The following is a 13558-nucleotide window of genomic DNA, read 5'->3' as shown; positions in this document are numbered from 1 at the left end:
CTAGCAACGATTGAGCGTCCTGTCAACGGGGCGGGAGCTGCGCGATTACGTCACAATCACGGAACGAAAGTAGGACGCCAACTTCCGGGTGTAGGGTGCACATGTTAGAGCAGCAGTGGGGCTGTCAGTGACGGGTAAGTGGTGGTGCGTCCTCCATCTATCAGTCTTGTTGTAAAGGAGCATCACCTATGTGTGTACCGCGCCGGGGACCTGTAGCCCTCCTCCCCGGCTCTGGGACCCAATGTGCCAACTTCTTTACTGCTGGTTTGTTTTAGGGTCTCCAAATGTTTCAAGTAATTGATAACTGTTTAAAAATGTTATGAAGGTTTTTGTTCTTACTATGGCACCATTTCTGTAGTCAAGGATCGGAAAATATAAGTATGACTTTTACAAACTCTCCCATGTACTTTCATATTCAGGATTGTATGTTACGTTGAGGAAGATGTCATATTTTTATTGATATTTAACCAGGGGGAGGGCTGGTAGATTTTAGCCCTGCTGTTTTCGGTTAGTAGACACCAATTTAATTATTTGCCTCATCTATCAACAGTGCATCATATCTGCTGCTTTGCACTTTTTTTCGTAATACATAGCAGTCCCCATAGATGTTTATGAGGACTTTTATGTACTGCAATTTAACAATGCATGGAAATGCTTTTATACATACTGTAATGTACACCAGCTCAGGCTGCTGTACATTACCATTTCTGCTATTTTTCAGCACTGAGATTTTTTTAATAAATCTTTCAATCCTTATCAATGCGATAAGGATTGAAAACCATTTTTCATTTTATTTGGCTGTTGATAAATGTGCCCCTCTGAGTTTTAATGCCTTAAAAAATCAACAAGGAGCTGTCCAGCAGGAATAAGAGTTATGTCTTCTCAATGGCTCACAGATAAGGTAAGTAGGAGAGTGAAGTTTCCCATTCCTGTGGCCATCTCTTCAGCACATCTTTGCAATATATTGCCGCCTACTTGTGATCATACATAAACTGCGTTTGTTACATAGGTTGTCATCCGAGACCAACACTGCTCTTAAAGTTGTGAGCACCCTACATGTATGTGAGTGCTTGAAGGTCATGTTAGTATTAATATTTATATTGTTCCAGCATACTCCGCAGAGCTTTACAATTGGGAACAAACAGTGCTAAAGCAAGACTGTATGAGGGGGAGGTAGATTTACTAAAACTAGTTAAAAAATAAAAATTGGTTGCTACGGGTAACACTTCAATCAAATTCTAGGGGGGGATAACTTGGCGCTAATAGTACTATCGTTAATACAGTGATTTTAACCTGGATTTCTGTGAGCAAAAAAATCAGTGTTTAAGATTACCATATTAACGGTAATAATGTGCACTATTACCGTATGAGTGGTAATAATGCGCACTGTATGAGTGGTAATAACGCGCAGGCTGCGTTACTTTCGTGAGTAATGCAGGAAATTGAGTTTCCTCGTAGTTATCATTTTCTAGAATGCACGACATAAATGATTACTATGGGCAACACTTCCGCTTTTTCTGTGTAGAAGTTTTAGTAAATCCACCCCCGGATAATGAAAAATGGACAAAGAGGTACAGTGATTGCATCAATGTGCTACAGCGTGTTTTTTACCCTCTATTACAGTTAAGGGACCCACTTTTCGAAAGTGACTGGGTTGCACAGGTTGCGATTTAACCAATGAAAAGTGGGGAGACAAGCCAGTCAGCTCACAGTGTGTGGCGGAGAGCATTGACCGATGTGGAAAGTCAGGCAGTTATTTATCTTTTATTTATAAACTGCCAACACACTGTCCATTGACAACAATACAAATAAATGATCTGTACATATAGTGACATTTTAAATAGAAACTTAGTATCTCACTGTCTAAGTGAGCTTATAATCTCAGGGACCTATTTATTAACTAATTTTTACATGGAAAAACAGACGTAGTCAGGGATTCACCACAAATGTAAGTATAGTTTAAATTTATGAACATTGCATCGCGATATCTGCTGCTTTGCATTTCTGTTTGTTTTACAGTGCAGTCCCCATAAAAGTGTATGGGGGACTGCTCTTTAACGCTATTTAATAACTTACCAAAATGCTAAGTTTTCGGAATCTTTTCTTGGTAATGTACGCCAGCTCCAGTTGCCGTACATTTCCGTCTATGAAACCTTACATGGCAGTCAGCTCTGCTCCAAAGAGTAGAGCTGGACAGCATGTGTGGAGGGATCATGTGATCCCTCCCTGTCACATGACTAAAATTCCTTGGTCAGTGCTGTTTGCACTGCGGCTATATAACAATAATAGATAGTAGGGTGCTCTGTGCACATACCAAGGTTTTCGTTTGGCGCATGCACACAAGATTTGCAATTAGGAACGCAATAGGATTTGGAGGCAGTGTAAAGTACCGTATTTCCCCAAGTATATGACGCACCTATGAATAAGACGCACCTTAATTTTGGTTCCCAAAATGAAAAAAAAAAGCTTTCTGAGACAACTGGGGTCTCCCACTGCCGGCTGGTTTTCCTGCGCCCTCTCATGCTCTGAGCATGCTGCCCTCCTGGCGGTTTCCAGATTCCCGGGTGCCCCCGCCTTCTGAGAGTCCCCCCTGGCCCTGGTGGCTTCTAGCTGAGTGCCTTACCTCTACCTCTCGGAACACCTATCACGGCAATTGTGGCCTGTTTCCGGTGGTGATCAGGGGCTGGAGTTGGAACAGCCCGGCGGACCCGCTACTTCCGGTTACGCGGCGGGATTTCCGGCGGGGACACGCAGTTCATACAGCCAGCGGGGACTCCTCTCTCCTCTCACATCCAGGTGCCGACTTTTTCATTGAGGTAAGTAAGACTTGCAGTGTATAAGACGCACCCTTTTTTTAGACCCAAAATTTGGGGGAAAAAGGTGCGTCTTATACATGGGGAAATACGGTAAGTGTCGTACTTCACACGAACAACCGTTTTTAGAAACGACGTTCCTGTGGAGATTTTTTAATAAATATGAAAGATGGTTTTCACTCCTCATTGCATAAATACGGATTGAACTATCTTTCATATTTTGCGGTGGGTTATAAATAGAGGCCTAAGAATCTAAGAAGTGTAAAGAACACATGGTACATAAGATAACAGAGTAACAATTGTAGCTGTTGGTGGGGAAATTGTGTGACTACTGTAAGTCATAAGATTTATTAGTCGCTGATATTAAAGCAGCGATGGGTAACTGCCATTTCCATGCAGGTTTTGGTGGTGTGCAGTTAGAATGGGGAGAGACTGAAAGAGAAGAACTAGATGAACTAGTCTTTGTAGAAATCTTAACACTGTCCCCTGCTGGCTACCTCTTGTCGTCATCATCATCAGCTATTTATATATCACCACTAATTCCGCAGCACTGTACAGAGAACTCGCTCACATCAGTCCCTACCCCATTGGGGCTTACAGTCTAAACTCCCTAACACACACAAACAGACACACAGAGTAGGGTCAATTTGTTAGCAGCCAATTAACCTACCAGTATGTTTTCGGAGTGTGGAAGGAAACCGGTGCACCCCCACGTAAACACAGGGAGAACATACAAATTCATGACCACAGTGCTGTGAGGCAGAAGTGCTAACCACTAAGCCACCATTTTGTCCATCGTTGTTACCTGAACCCCCATCCTGTTTGGATTCTAGCTTCTGCTTTTGTGGTGCACAGGCAGTTTTCATTTTCGATTCCTGCACACAGCATTTTCCAATAAAAATCCTTGTAGCTGCATGTGAGCATTTTTTTCTCAATAATCCACTTCAGGTGAAAGGCACTTTAGGAGAGAATTAGAAGTGTATCTTCAAACACATAAAAAAAGAAAAATGCATCTGGATGCAGGGCCGGTGCTAGGGTCCATGGCGCCCTAGGCATTTTGAAAAAATCGGCGCCCCCCCCGCAAAAATCGGCGCCCCCCCCGCCTGCAAAAACGGCGCCCTCCTACCTCCTCACCCTGTCTTTCCTTACCTCACCACCGCCGCCTCTCTGCTCCGTCTCCTCCCCTCCACTCACTGACACTAGTGAGTGGAGGGGAGGAGACGGAGCAGAGAGGCGGCGGTGGTGAGCAATAGCCTCTTCCCCCCCCCCCCCCCCTTCCCCCATGCATCTGAATGCTGTGCGGCGGCCGTGACAGGCATGGTCAGCGGTTGCCGCACAGTTTTAAAGTACTTTTCAGAGCCTGGCGCCCTAGGCAAGTGCCTAACCTTGCCTAATGGGAGCTCCGGGCCTGTCTGGATGTAATGTATTGGTATTTGTAATACACTTGGCTTTCACAGCTTATTTGTTGTTACATTCATTCTGTATTATACACACAACATAAATTACAGTGCTATAGAATAATAAAAAGAAGTTCTAAATGTTTTAATTAGTTTGTAGATTGTAACATTGTTACTCTGAAAACTACATCTATAAATATGAAGCCGCTCCTGTAAGCTACGTACACAAAGGTGTTAAAATCTTGTTTAAGATTAGTTTATAACATGCATGTAAGGGACTGTGGATAAAATTCATTGTACCAAAGGACACTGTCATGTTTGCGTTTTTATATGTTTAGGTTCTGCTGGTGCTTTGTTGTGACGCTATATACTTTTGAGCATTTTTGTTTCTCCTGTAGTAGAGATTATGTTAGATGAAAGGAGCAAGGCAGATTGGCAGAACATGCAATCTGTGTAACTATTTTAATCTGTTTAACGTGCTACAAAACACAGACAATTGCCATGACTTTCCAACACATCTATTTTATACCACATAATATTACCGTTTTTGCTACATGTGCTTTGAGTTAGTGTTTGCAGCAATTTCCACAATTGTGGTCTGTTAGTCGTTACATTGGCACATCTTTACCACTGGTTCTGAATGTTATTTGTAACTTCACTTGGTAATAGACTTGTAGGTGGGAATTTAATTGCTGGAGATGTGGCGCGCGCAAATTATCGGCAATTATGGTAGACATCGCCGCTCACTTTTGCTCCTCGCCACTATGGTGTGCCAGTTAAAATGAGTTGAGATTTCTGTGAAATCTCTGTCGCAAGGTGTCTCCGAAACGTCCGTGAGGCACTTTGTGGGTTATTGAATTCCCCCCGTAGACCTGGATAAAATTTGTGCAGTTGTTGTGCTATTATATTTAATGGTGCAGCTAAGTAAACTGAATAATTGTTTTCAGATAAAGCACCATGAGGCTCGTAAGCTTGGAGAAAATCGTTGCACTACAAAAGAAGCCTGCTAACATTCGGAATATCTGTATATTGGCTCATGTAGATCATGGTAAGTGGGTTGTTGTTTGTTGGCAAAGGCTCTCGTTAACTGTCGTCTTGAAGTATTGATGGGCTTGTGCAAGGCTGGCTCCTCTTTGCTTTACTGCTTGGATTCAAGGTTTACTCCCTGCCCCGGGGTCTATGTATAATGGTGTACTGTGTGTGGGAAAGTCTAGAGCTCAGTGGAATCTTTAGGTAAATAAGGTGGGAGGTTATATAGAGGACATGCCTGTTAGTGTGCTGTTCCTGCCCTTGTCCTGTTTTGATTGGTTTCTTCTTGTCACTTCCTAATCACTGAAAAAGTTATGTACTATGTTATTTTTAAAGATTGTTAAAGATGGTTCCCCTGTATTAATTTATAATACAGTAGATATAAAATGTCTACATACCCTTATTGGAATTGTAGGTGTTTGTGATATAAAGCCTGAAATCAAGATAAATCATGTCACACCTTTTTCCACCTTTAATGTGACCTAGCAACCAACAAAATTCAAGTGAAAAACTAATAACTATTATTATGAAAATATATATATATCTAAAAAAAAAATATTCCCTAGTTACGTTAGCCCTTTCATAATGGGGGCTGTAGCTGTTTTCAGACTTGACCAATCGCGTTAAATGTAATAGCATACACCTGCCAACAATGAAAGTGGCTGTGATTAACCCCAAACAAAGATCAGCGGTTCCTGTAGACCAGGCCTGTCCAACCTGCGGCTTTCCAGATGTTGTGAAACTACAAGCCCCAGCATGCATTGCCAGTAGACAACCAGTTGATAGCTGGAAGGGCATGCTGGGACTTGTAGTTTCACAACACCTGGAGGGCCGCAGGTTGGACAGGCCTGCTGTAGACTTTCCTTGCAGTTTTCAGGTTGGTTGCAAGAACACATTAAAGGCAGAAAAAAGTCTAGCATGATTTATCTTGATTTCAGGCTTTACAGCACAAACACCTACAATTTCAAAAAGGGTGTGTAGTCTTTATATCGCCAATGTACTGCTTGTTGTATTGATGTTTGGCATTAATCTCTCTGTTTTGTCCTTTAGGGAAAACTACGTTAGCGGACTGTCTAATATCAAGCAATGGGATAATATCTAACAGACTTGTGGGGAAGGTATTTCTTTTTTCTTCATTTTTTTTAATGTCTAAGTTATTGCTTGCAAGAAAACACTGCTATTTACTGCCGTTAGTAACTTTTGTTAATAACATTGTAGTTACGTTATTTGGACAGTCGAGAAGATGAACAAATTCGAGGAATCACCATGAAATCCAGTGCAATCTCTCTTCAATACAGATCCGGTATTTATTTTTTCAAGTTATCCCCAAGTGTCCCACTCTTTTACACCTCTTGTCTCTTGTTTAACCCATAACAAATTAAAGGCAATCTCACCTAAGTAAATGTTTCAAAGACTTTTTACCTGTGATTATTAAATTAGAATTCCATTCTCCACTGCTGATATATGTTGTGTCAAAAGCAGTACAAAATACAAGTAACTCGGGAGACTAATAAAAGACTCCAAAAGATGTCATTATCTCCAGAATTTCATCGATCTTTACATAGGAACTCAGCCATTCTCCTAGACCTACCCTTTAGTTTATCTCTTCTAAGCTGCATACTGGAATTTCTTTACCTCCTCTAGTATACTATTAGGTTCTTCCTAATAAGTAATGTTGCCCTAGAGGGAGCATAACGCCTCCCCACCCCACCCCACCCCACAATGCACGTAATACAGTTAAAGTCGTCTTATAGCAGAAGCTATTCACATACTTGCTTGCCTGAGGATTTAATCTTCTGTTTAGCAATTGTGGGTGAATTTCTTGATGACTGGGTATTAAATCTTGAGTCTGTGGGGCTGGCTTTTTTTCAAACTAGCTAGAAGTATGTGAATACCTGACATTTTGAAGTTCTGTTCTTATTCGGAAATGTCTATGATTTTTTCAGTTATTAATAATAATTTATTTTATTTTATTTATAGACACCTTACATTGCAGGCCATCTGTAAGGTTATTAAGACTTCTAGCCCTTAACAAGTTCTCTGTCCATGTACACCCTAGACCAGTGTTGGCTAACCTCCAGGTGTTGTGAAACTACAAGTCCCAGCATACCCTTCCAGCAATAAGCTGGTTTATTTGTAGTTGTAGTTTCACAACACCTGGAGTGTCACAGGTTAGCCAACACTGCCCTAGACTTTGTCATCTAATGTACCAGACTGCTACATGGAACTGTATTAAACGCTCTTGCAAAATCCATAAGCGGTCTTTCATGAAACCAACATTATGTTACTAAATTATTTTCTGCAATATATTTCAGAATTGCATCCCTCAAAAATCCTTAATAACGCTCTTAAATTTTTACCCTTTTTAAATTTTGCTGCCACACTTGCTTTCCGCCTTTCTTGTGGTACTGACCCAGTTATAAGGAAGTCCCATAAACTCACAGTGGTATACCACCTTCCAAACACTGACATGTCACACATGAGGCCTAGAACTGCAAGTTGTGTTTTGTTTTGTTTTTGTTTGTTTTAATCTATAAGATTTGGTATTTTGAACATTTTTATTTCTTTTCAGCTTCGTTATGGATAGTCAGTTTAATTGAATACCCATGATTAGCATATAATATCTTTTCAGATGATGAGGAATATCTCATCAACCTCATAGACTCCCCGGGACACGTTGATTTCTCTTCTGAAGTCTCCACTGCAGTCCGCCTGTGTGATGGTTGTATTATTGTGGTTGATGCCGTAGAAGGTGTTTGTCCTCAGGTAATAACACCATATACTTCTTAACAATACAGAAATTGAAGTTGCTCAATCAATTTATAGGTGCTTGAAAGGGTGGGGTTATCCAGAAAGGAATATATATATATATATATATCACATCACACTTTGGACAGCCGCATAGATATCCAGAACTGGAACTCACGAGAAGTTGTCCATCTTGGCTTCCAGAAAAATATTATCTGATCGGGGCTTGTCTCTCCGCGACTAACTGTTCCCTTTCTTGTTCTACAGACACAAGCAGTGTTACGACAGGCCTGGCTGGAGAACATACGGCCTGTTTTAGTGATCAATAAGATTGACAGATTGATAGTGGAATTGAAATTCTCCCCTCAAGAAGCATATACACATCTCCAGAAATTATTGGAGCAGGTAACCACTACTCCACAATGTGAAAGTGAGTTAGGTAAAATGGCCCTGACAGACAAGCCTTTTACCACCCTCTATTTTATTTTTCAGGTTAATGCAGTGACCGGGGGTCTTTTCACCTCTAAGGTCTTGGAAGAGAGAGCGGAGAAAGACACTTCTACAGAGACAATGGAAGGAGAGCAGGTCTATGACTGGAGTGCGGGCTTGGAAGAGACAGATGATTCTCTCCTGTACTTCTCTCCAGAACAAGGCAATGTGGTGTTTGCCAGTGCCATGGATGGCTGGGGGTTCACGTAAGCTTGTTTTGAGTACTTTGTTTTACACTTCCTTTAAAATCAAGTCGTCTTTTTTTTTTTTTTTTTTTTTTTAAACACTCACATATAAGTGATGTTTTGAGGACTTGGTTAACTGTTAATATTTTTTCTATTACAAGTTCTGCACATAGAACTACACTGGTGTCTAGCTGTAAGAAATATTCTTTAGGAATTTATTTACTTGTTGGATTACACTTTAATCATCATGAATACAGTGGTTTAGAGTGTCATTTCATTTCCCTTTTGTCTTTTAATATTTTTTATTTTAATGTTTGTTTTTTAAATGAAAACAGAAATTTTAGCTGTATTTATCTTTTTTTTGGGTATATATATATATATATATATATATATATATATATATATATATATATATATATATATTTTAATGATCCACACCATGATGGATTAGGATTACTGGCATCACCTGCTCTGAACAATTTTTTCTCTGTACATATTCCTTATTTGTCACTAGATGGGGCTGTGGCTTTGTACTAACTGCCTTCATAAGTTCATTTTAGGTGATTTCTTTAAATTAATTCAATGTACCTTTTCCTGTGTGTTTTTTTTTTTTTTTTTTTTTTGTTCTTATGGAGTAACATTTGTCAATGTCTTTCATAGCTGATTTTTTTTGTAAGGATCTACAGTCAATTTCCTTTGTGAGGGTTGCTAGGGCATGTGATAATATTTTCTTTTCTTTTAATTTGTAAGGACAGAATTTAGTTTAATGACTATGTTTATGCACCGTTTTGACCTGCTTGTGATCAGGTATAAAATGCTAAGGACCAGGCATTCGGAGAGACCCTGCAGTAATGTGAGATCATTGATTACTTAACTTAAAAGTAATACTATTGTAAATGCAGCTGATTCTTCTCTCAGGCTAAAGACCACTGAATATTATTATTATCCCACTTCTCTTTGCCCTTTGCCTCTCAATGTGCATGGTTTCAGTATAACGCCCTGCTGCGGTAACACTGTGTTACCATATGGCAGCAGTGAGCCCTGCCTTTCTACAATAAGACAAGGGTGGGCTGGGATGTGGCAGCAGGGAGAGCTGCTATGATGCCACAGAACATCATGTCCTGCGGTATTACCAGGACAGACACCTACTTTCTTTATTTTTTGCCTGTCATGCTTGTTGCTGTGGTTTAACAGGGTTTTCCTGGCATGACTTATTAACGTCTAACACAGTGGTGGGGGGAGTGGGCAGGGTTAGGTAAATTGTGCCAGGTTAGATTAAAGAAATATAAAATAAATTATAAATTAGGGGTTCTTACCAGTCCAGATCACCTTCCAAGCATTGGAACGTCATTAATGAGGCTGACAGTTAGTCCAATTGTGTTCTTCGACAACCATTCAATACAGGTCAATTTGCAATCTTAACCTAGATATTAGCCTTTTTCCACTTTTCTAAATGAAACTCATGGAAAGGGTGAGTATCTACTGAATGGAGGAGGGCACAGAACACACTCTCCTACATAGTACATACACCCCTACCTAGTACATACTTTTACAGAGGTCACACAGACCTTCCCGTGTCACATCCCTGACACATATCTATTACAGTAATCTGATAAAGAAATTTAGCTTTTCACTGTTGGAACTTTGACAAGAGATTGCCCAGATATAACCGTTTCTATTATTGAACCTGCTTTAGGCAAACCATGCCTTTTTTAAATAAGATTAACCTCATTTTACTTACAGACAGTACTTTGACTGTAGGAATCCATACACCTAATGTCTTAAGATGCTGTAGATCAGTTATAGGCAATCCAATGTACTATTAAACAAACTTGGCACACCTCAGACCTGCCACTTGCCACAAAATATCTCCCCCCTCCCCCCCAAGCTCTCAGATCCCACATGTACTCTGAAACTTCCCACATGCTCCTCAGACATATAAATGAGAGAACAAAATTCTGTGTTTCGGACATAATTCTGATTTATTTATTGCAGAATTGATTACTTTGCCCAGCTGTATGGCCAAAAAATCGGCATTAAATCCGCTGTACTGCTGAAGACACTCTGGGGAGATTATTATCTGAGTTCCAAAGCCAAGAAGATCATGAAGGGAGCTCAGGTAATAACCAGCACATTACAGTTGTCAAACAGACAGTAAAAACAGTTCCTTTGTCTGATAATGTTCCTGTTCAGGAGAGCAGTCCTATGGGGATTGACATTTGCATGGTAATACTTTTAGTCCGTACTTTACCCCTGAGTTTTTAGAGCATGATGCAGATTGTCAAGACAGATTTTCTACCTTCAGACAGACTGTTTTATCCTTTTTAGTGCTCATCAGTTCCAGAGAGGATTTTTATGTGAAGCCACACAGATAATATCAGTGAATAGCTTATAGCTGCGTTACCACCTAATAAAATGTGGTAGTGTATCCTCCCCCACTCTCCTCATGGAGACATTTTAACCTGGGCTCTACAATAAATAGTATTCTGTGAAGAGTGAAAATATCATATCACGAAAATATAGGTATATAAATTACTCCTTGAAGTTACACAGTGAGCGGGAATAGAATAATTGTGTGAACTAAGAACTCCCGCTTTTTGCGGCTGTAATGTCGAAGTGTTGGGGGGGGGGGGTTTAGGAAAGGCTAGTCAGCGTTAATTTATAGACTGGACTTGGCATGATCCGTTAATGTTGGTAGCATGACACTATGTAGGTGTCACAGAAATGTTTTATGTTTTCATTTTTAAGGATGATATTTCAGTCTTCATCAAAGTCTGTGTATTGTAAACCTGTCTTATTTAATCTTTGGGCTGATAGTTGACTGGAAATATTTTACAGGTACTATGCTTTGAGACAAGAGCAGCATATATATCCATAGCTCTTATTGTTTCAGTGTGGCATTCTGGAATTATGACACTATGGAATTTCATTTGTTCATGATGGAGTTTGTATTTCCAATCTTCAAGATTGTATTTTTGTGTGCCATCAACATCTCCTTCTAGATCCCATGAGCTTACATTCTAATGCTATGCTCTATCTGGTTATTTTGTTTGTCATGAATTTATCTCCTGAAGTTATTTTTAAATGATTGATTGGTCTCATGGTTTCCTTTAAAAGATTTCGTTTTATGATTGAAATATTGTATTTAAGGTTTTCTTTCTTTTATCTAACTCTACTAACGGTTTCTTGCAGTACAAACGAGTGTTAATAAAAGCAGCAAGCTTAATTTGTGTTGATTGATGACTCCTGTATATGGCCTTTGTCATTGTACTGGTAATGTTTTCTATGGAGATTTCTCATTTATGTGACTCCCAGCTAGATCTCTGCAGAGCAAACTGTACTGATTAAAGAATCGGTACACTACAGTGCCCTGCCTACAGTGGTAGGAGAGAGATTCCACCGTCTAATAGCACTCCGTTAGCCATGTATACATTAATCATTAAAAACCAATTACCCTTATTTGGGTGGGGGAAAGATTTAAAGTTAGATTTATTTTATTTTTTTGTATTACCGAACCTGTAGGTTTTGCTTATTTCATCATCATCATCGCATTTATTTGTATAGCGCCACTAATTCCACAGCGCTGTGCAGAGAACTCGCTCACATCAGTCCCTGCCCCATTGGAGCTTACAGTCTAAATTACCTAACACACACACACACACACACACACACAGACAGACACACAGACTAGGGTCAATTTGTTAGCAGTCAATTAACCTACCAGTATGTTTTTGGAGTGTGGGAGGAAACCGGAGTTCCCGGAGGAAACCCAAGCAAACACTGTGAGAACATACAAACTCCTCACAGATAAGGACATGGTTGGGAATTGAACTCACGACCACAGTGCTGTAAGGCAGAAGTGCTAACCACTTAGCCACCGTGCTGCCCATTATTTTTCACAAAGAAGCGCCGGCTTATTCGGTAATAGTGAAGACACACTGATAGCATACAGTACATTAATAATGTATACCTATTAAGGTACCTAGATAAAAATACTGGAACATACACTATTTATTACTGTTTATAAAGTGCTTATCAGATATTATGCTGTGCTGTACAGCGAATAATTCCCATTGATCCCTGCCCCATTGGAGCTTACAGTCTAGGATCCATTTTTGGCAACAGCCAATTAAACCACCAGTATTTTTTGCACTGACAGTTGGATACTGCTAGTTACAGCCTATAATCTAAAATAAATGTGGGAACTGATAGTGGAAGTGCTATTTGTGCAGAGGTCTAGCCATGTTTTGTGTATATATCCATAAGGGAATATTTATGTGGTTCGTTATATAGGGATCTGTCACCTACCATATCTGTGTAAACACAGATTAGTTGTGTTTAGCAGCAGATTTTTGTGTAAATATGTCATTAAGTGAAAACCATTAATGTCATTTATTCTCTTGTTATCTGTGTCGCCAGTCTTTCTCCATATAGTACATTCAGCTACACTATTCAATTAACATGTACTGCCCAAACCTCTTTACAGTACTGCGGGCAGAATCTAGTATATTTAGTACCTCTGCGCACTTAACAATTTTATCTCAAGTATCTATGTGGATTATCAGTTGATTAAATAATCTCTCTCTCCTCTCATTAGCTGTTACGCTCACCTTTTTATGTATGTTTGTTCTTGAATTGCTATCAATATGTTTTGCTTAATTGCCTACAAAACTGCTCTGTAAAATAATGGCCATTGAATAAATGATAATATAATAATCTAATAAAGGGGCAATATATGGGAACATTACCTGCTGAACTAGGTAATCAAATTAATCAATACAGAGATGATTTTAGGTAATGTTTAACACATTGAAGCTTAGAGACTTAGACTGACGGAGTGATATATACATATACATATATATATAAATATAATATAATATAATATAAATTATTTTTT

The 13558-nt window shown here is 39.5% G+C and overlaps 1 protein-coding gene across 3 annotated transcripts in view; it reads left to right on the top strand.

Annotated features, from left to right (window-relative positions):
* Nucleotides 1–69: 69 nt before the first annotated feature.
* EFL1 (elongation factor like GTPase 1) overlaps nucleotides 70–13558 on the top strand; it is a 182668-nt gene continuing 169179 nt past the window's right edge. The window contains exons 1-8 of one of the 3 annotated variants that reach the window (XM_075207900.1): nucleotides 70–134; nucleotides 5158–5258; nucleotides 6290–6357; nucleotides 6458–6542; nucleotides 7872–8005; nucleotides 8255–8392; nucleotides 8480–8682; nucleotides 10657–10780. In XM_075207900.1, the coding sequence (XP_075064001.1) occupies nucleotides 5168–5258; nucleotides 6290–6357; nucleotides 6458–6542; nucleotides 7872–8005; nucleotides 8255–8392; nucleotides 8480–8682; nucleotides 10657–10780 (843 nt within the window). In that variant the 5' untranslated portion in view covers nucleotides 70–134; nucleotides 5158–5167. The other 2 variants (XM_075207902.1, XM_075207901.1) reach the window with 2 other exon arrangements.

Source organism: Mixophyes fleayi, chromosome 4, assembly GCF_038048845.1.
Source record: "Mixophyes fleayi isolate aMixFle1 chromosome 4, aMixFle1.hap1, whole genome shotgun sequence".
NCBI lineage: Eukaryota > Metazoa > Chordata > Amphibia > Anura > Limnodynastidae > Mixophyes > Mixophyes fleayi.
This window is presented reverse-complemented; position numbering and strand designations above follow the sequence as displayed.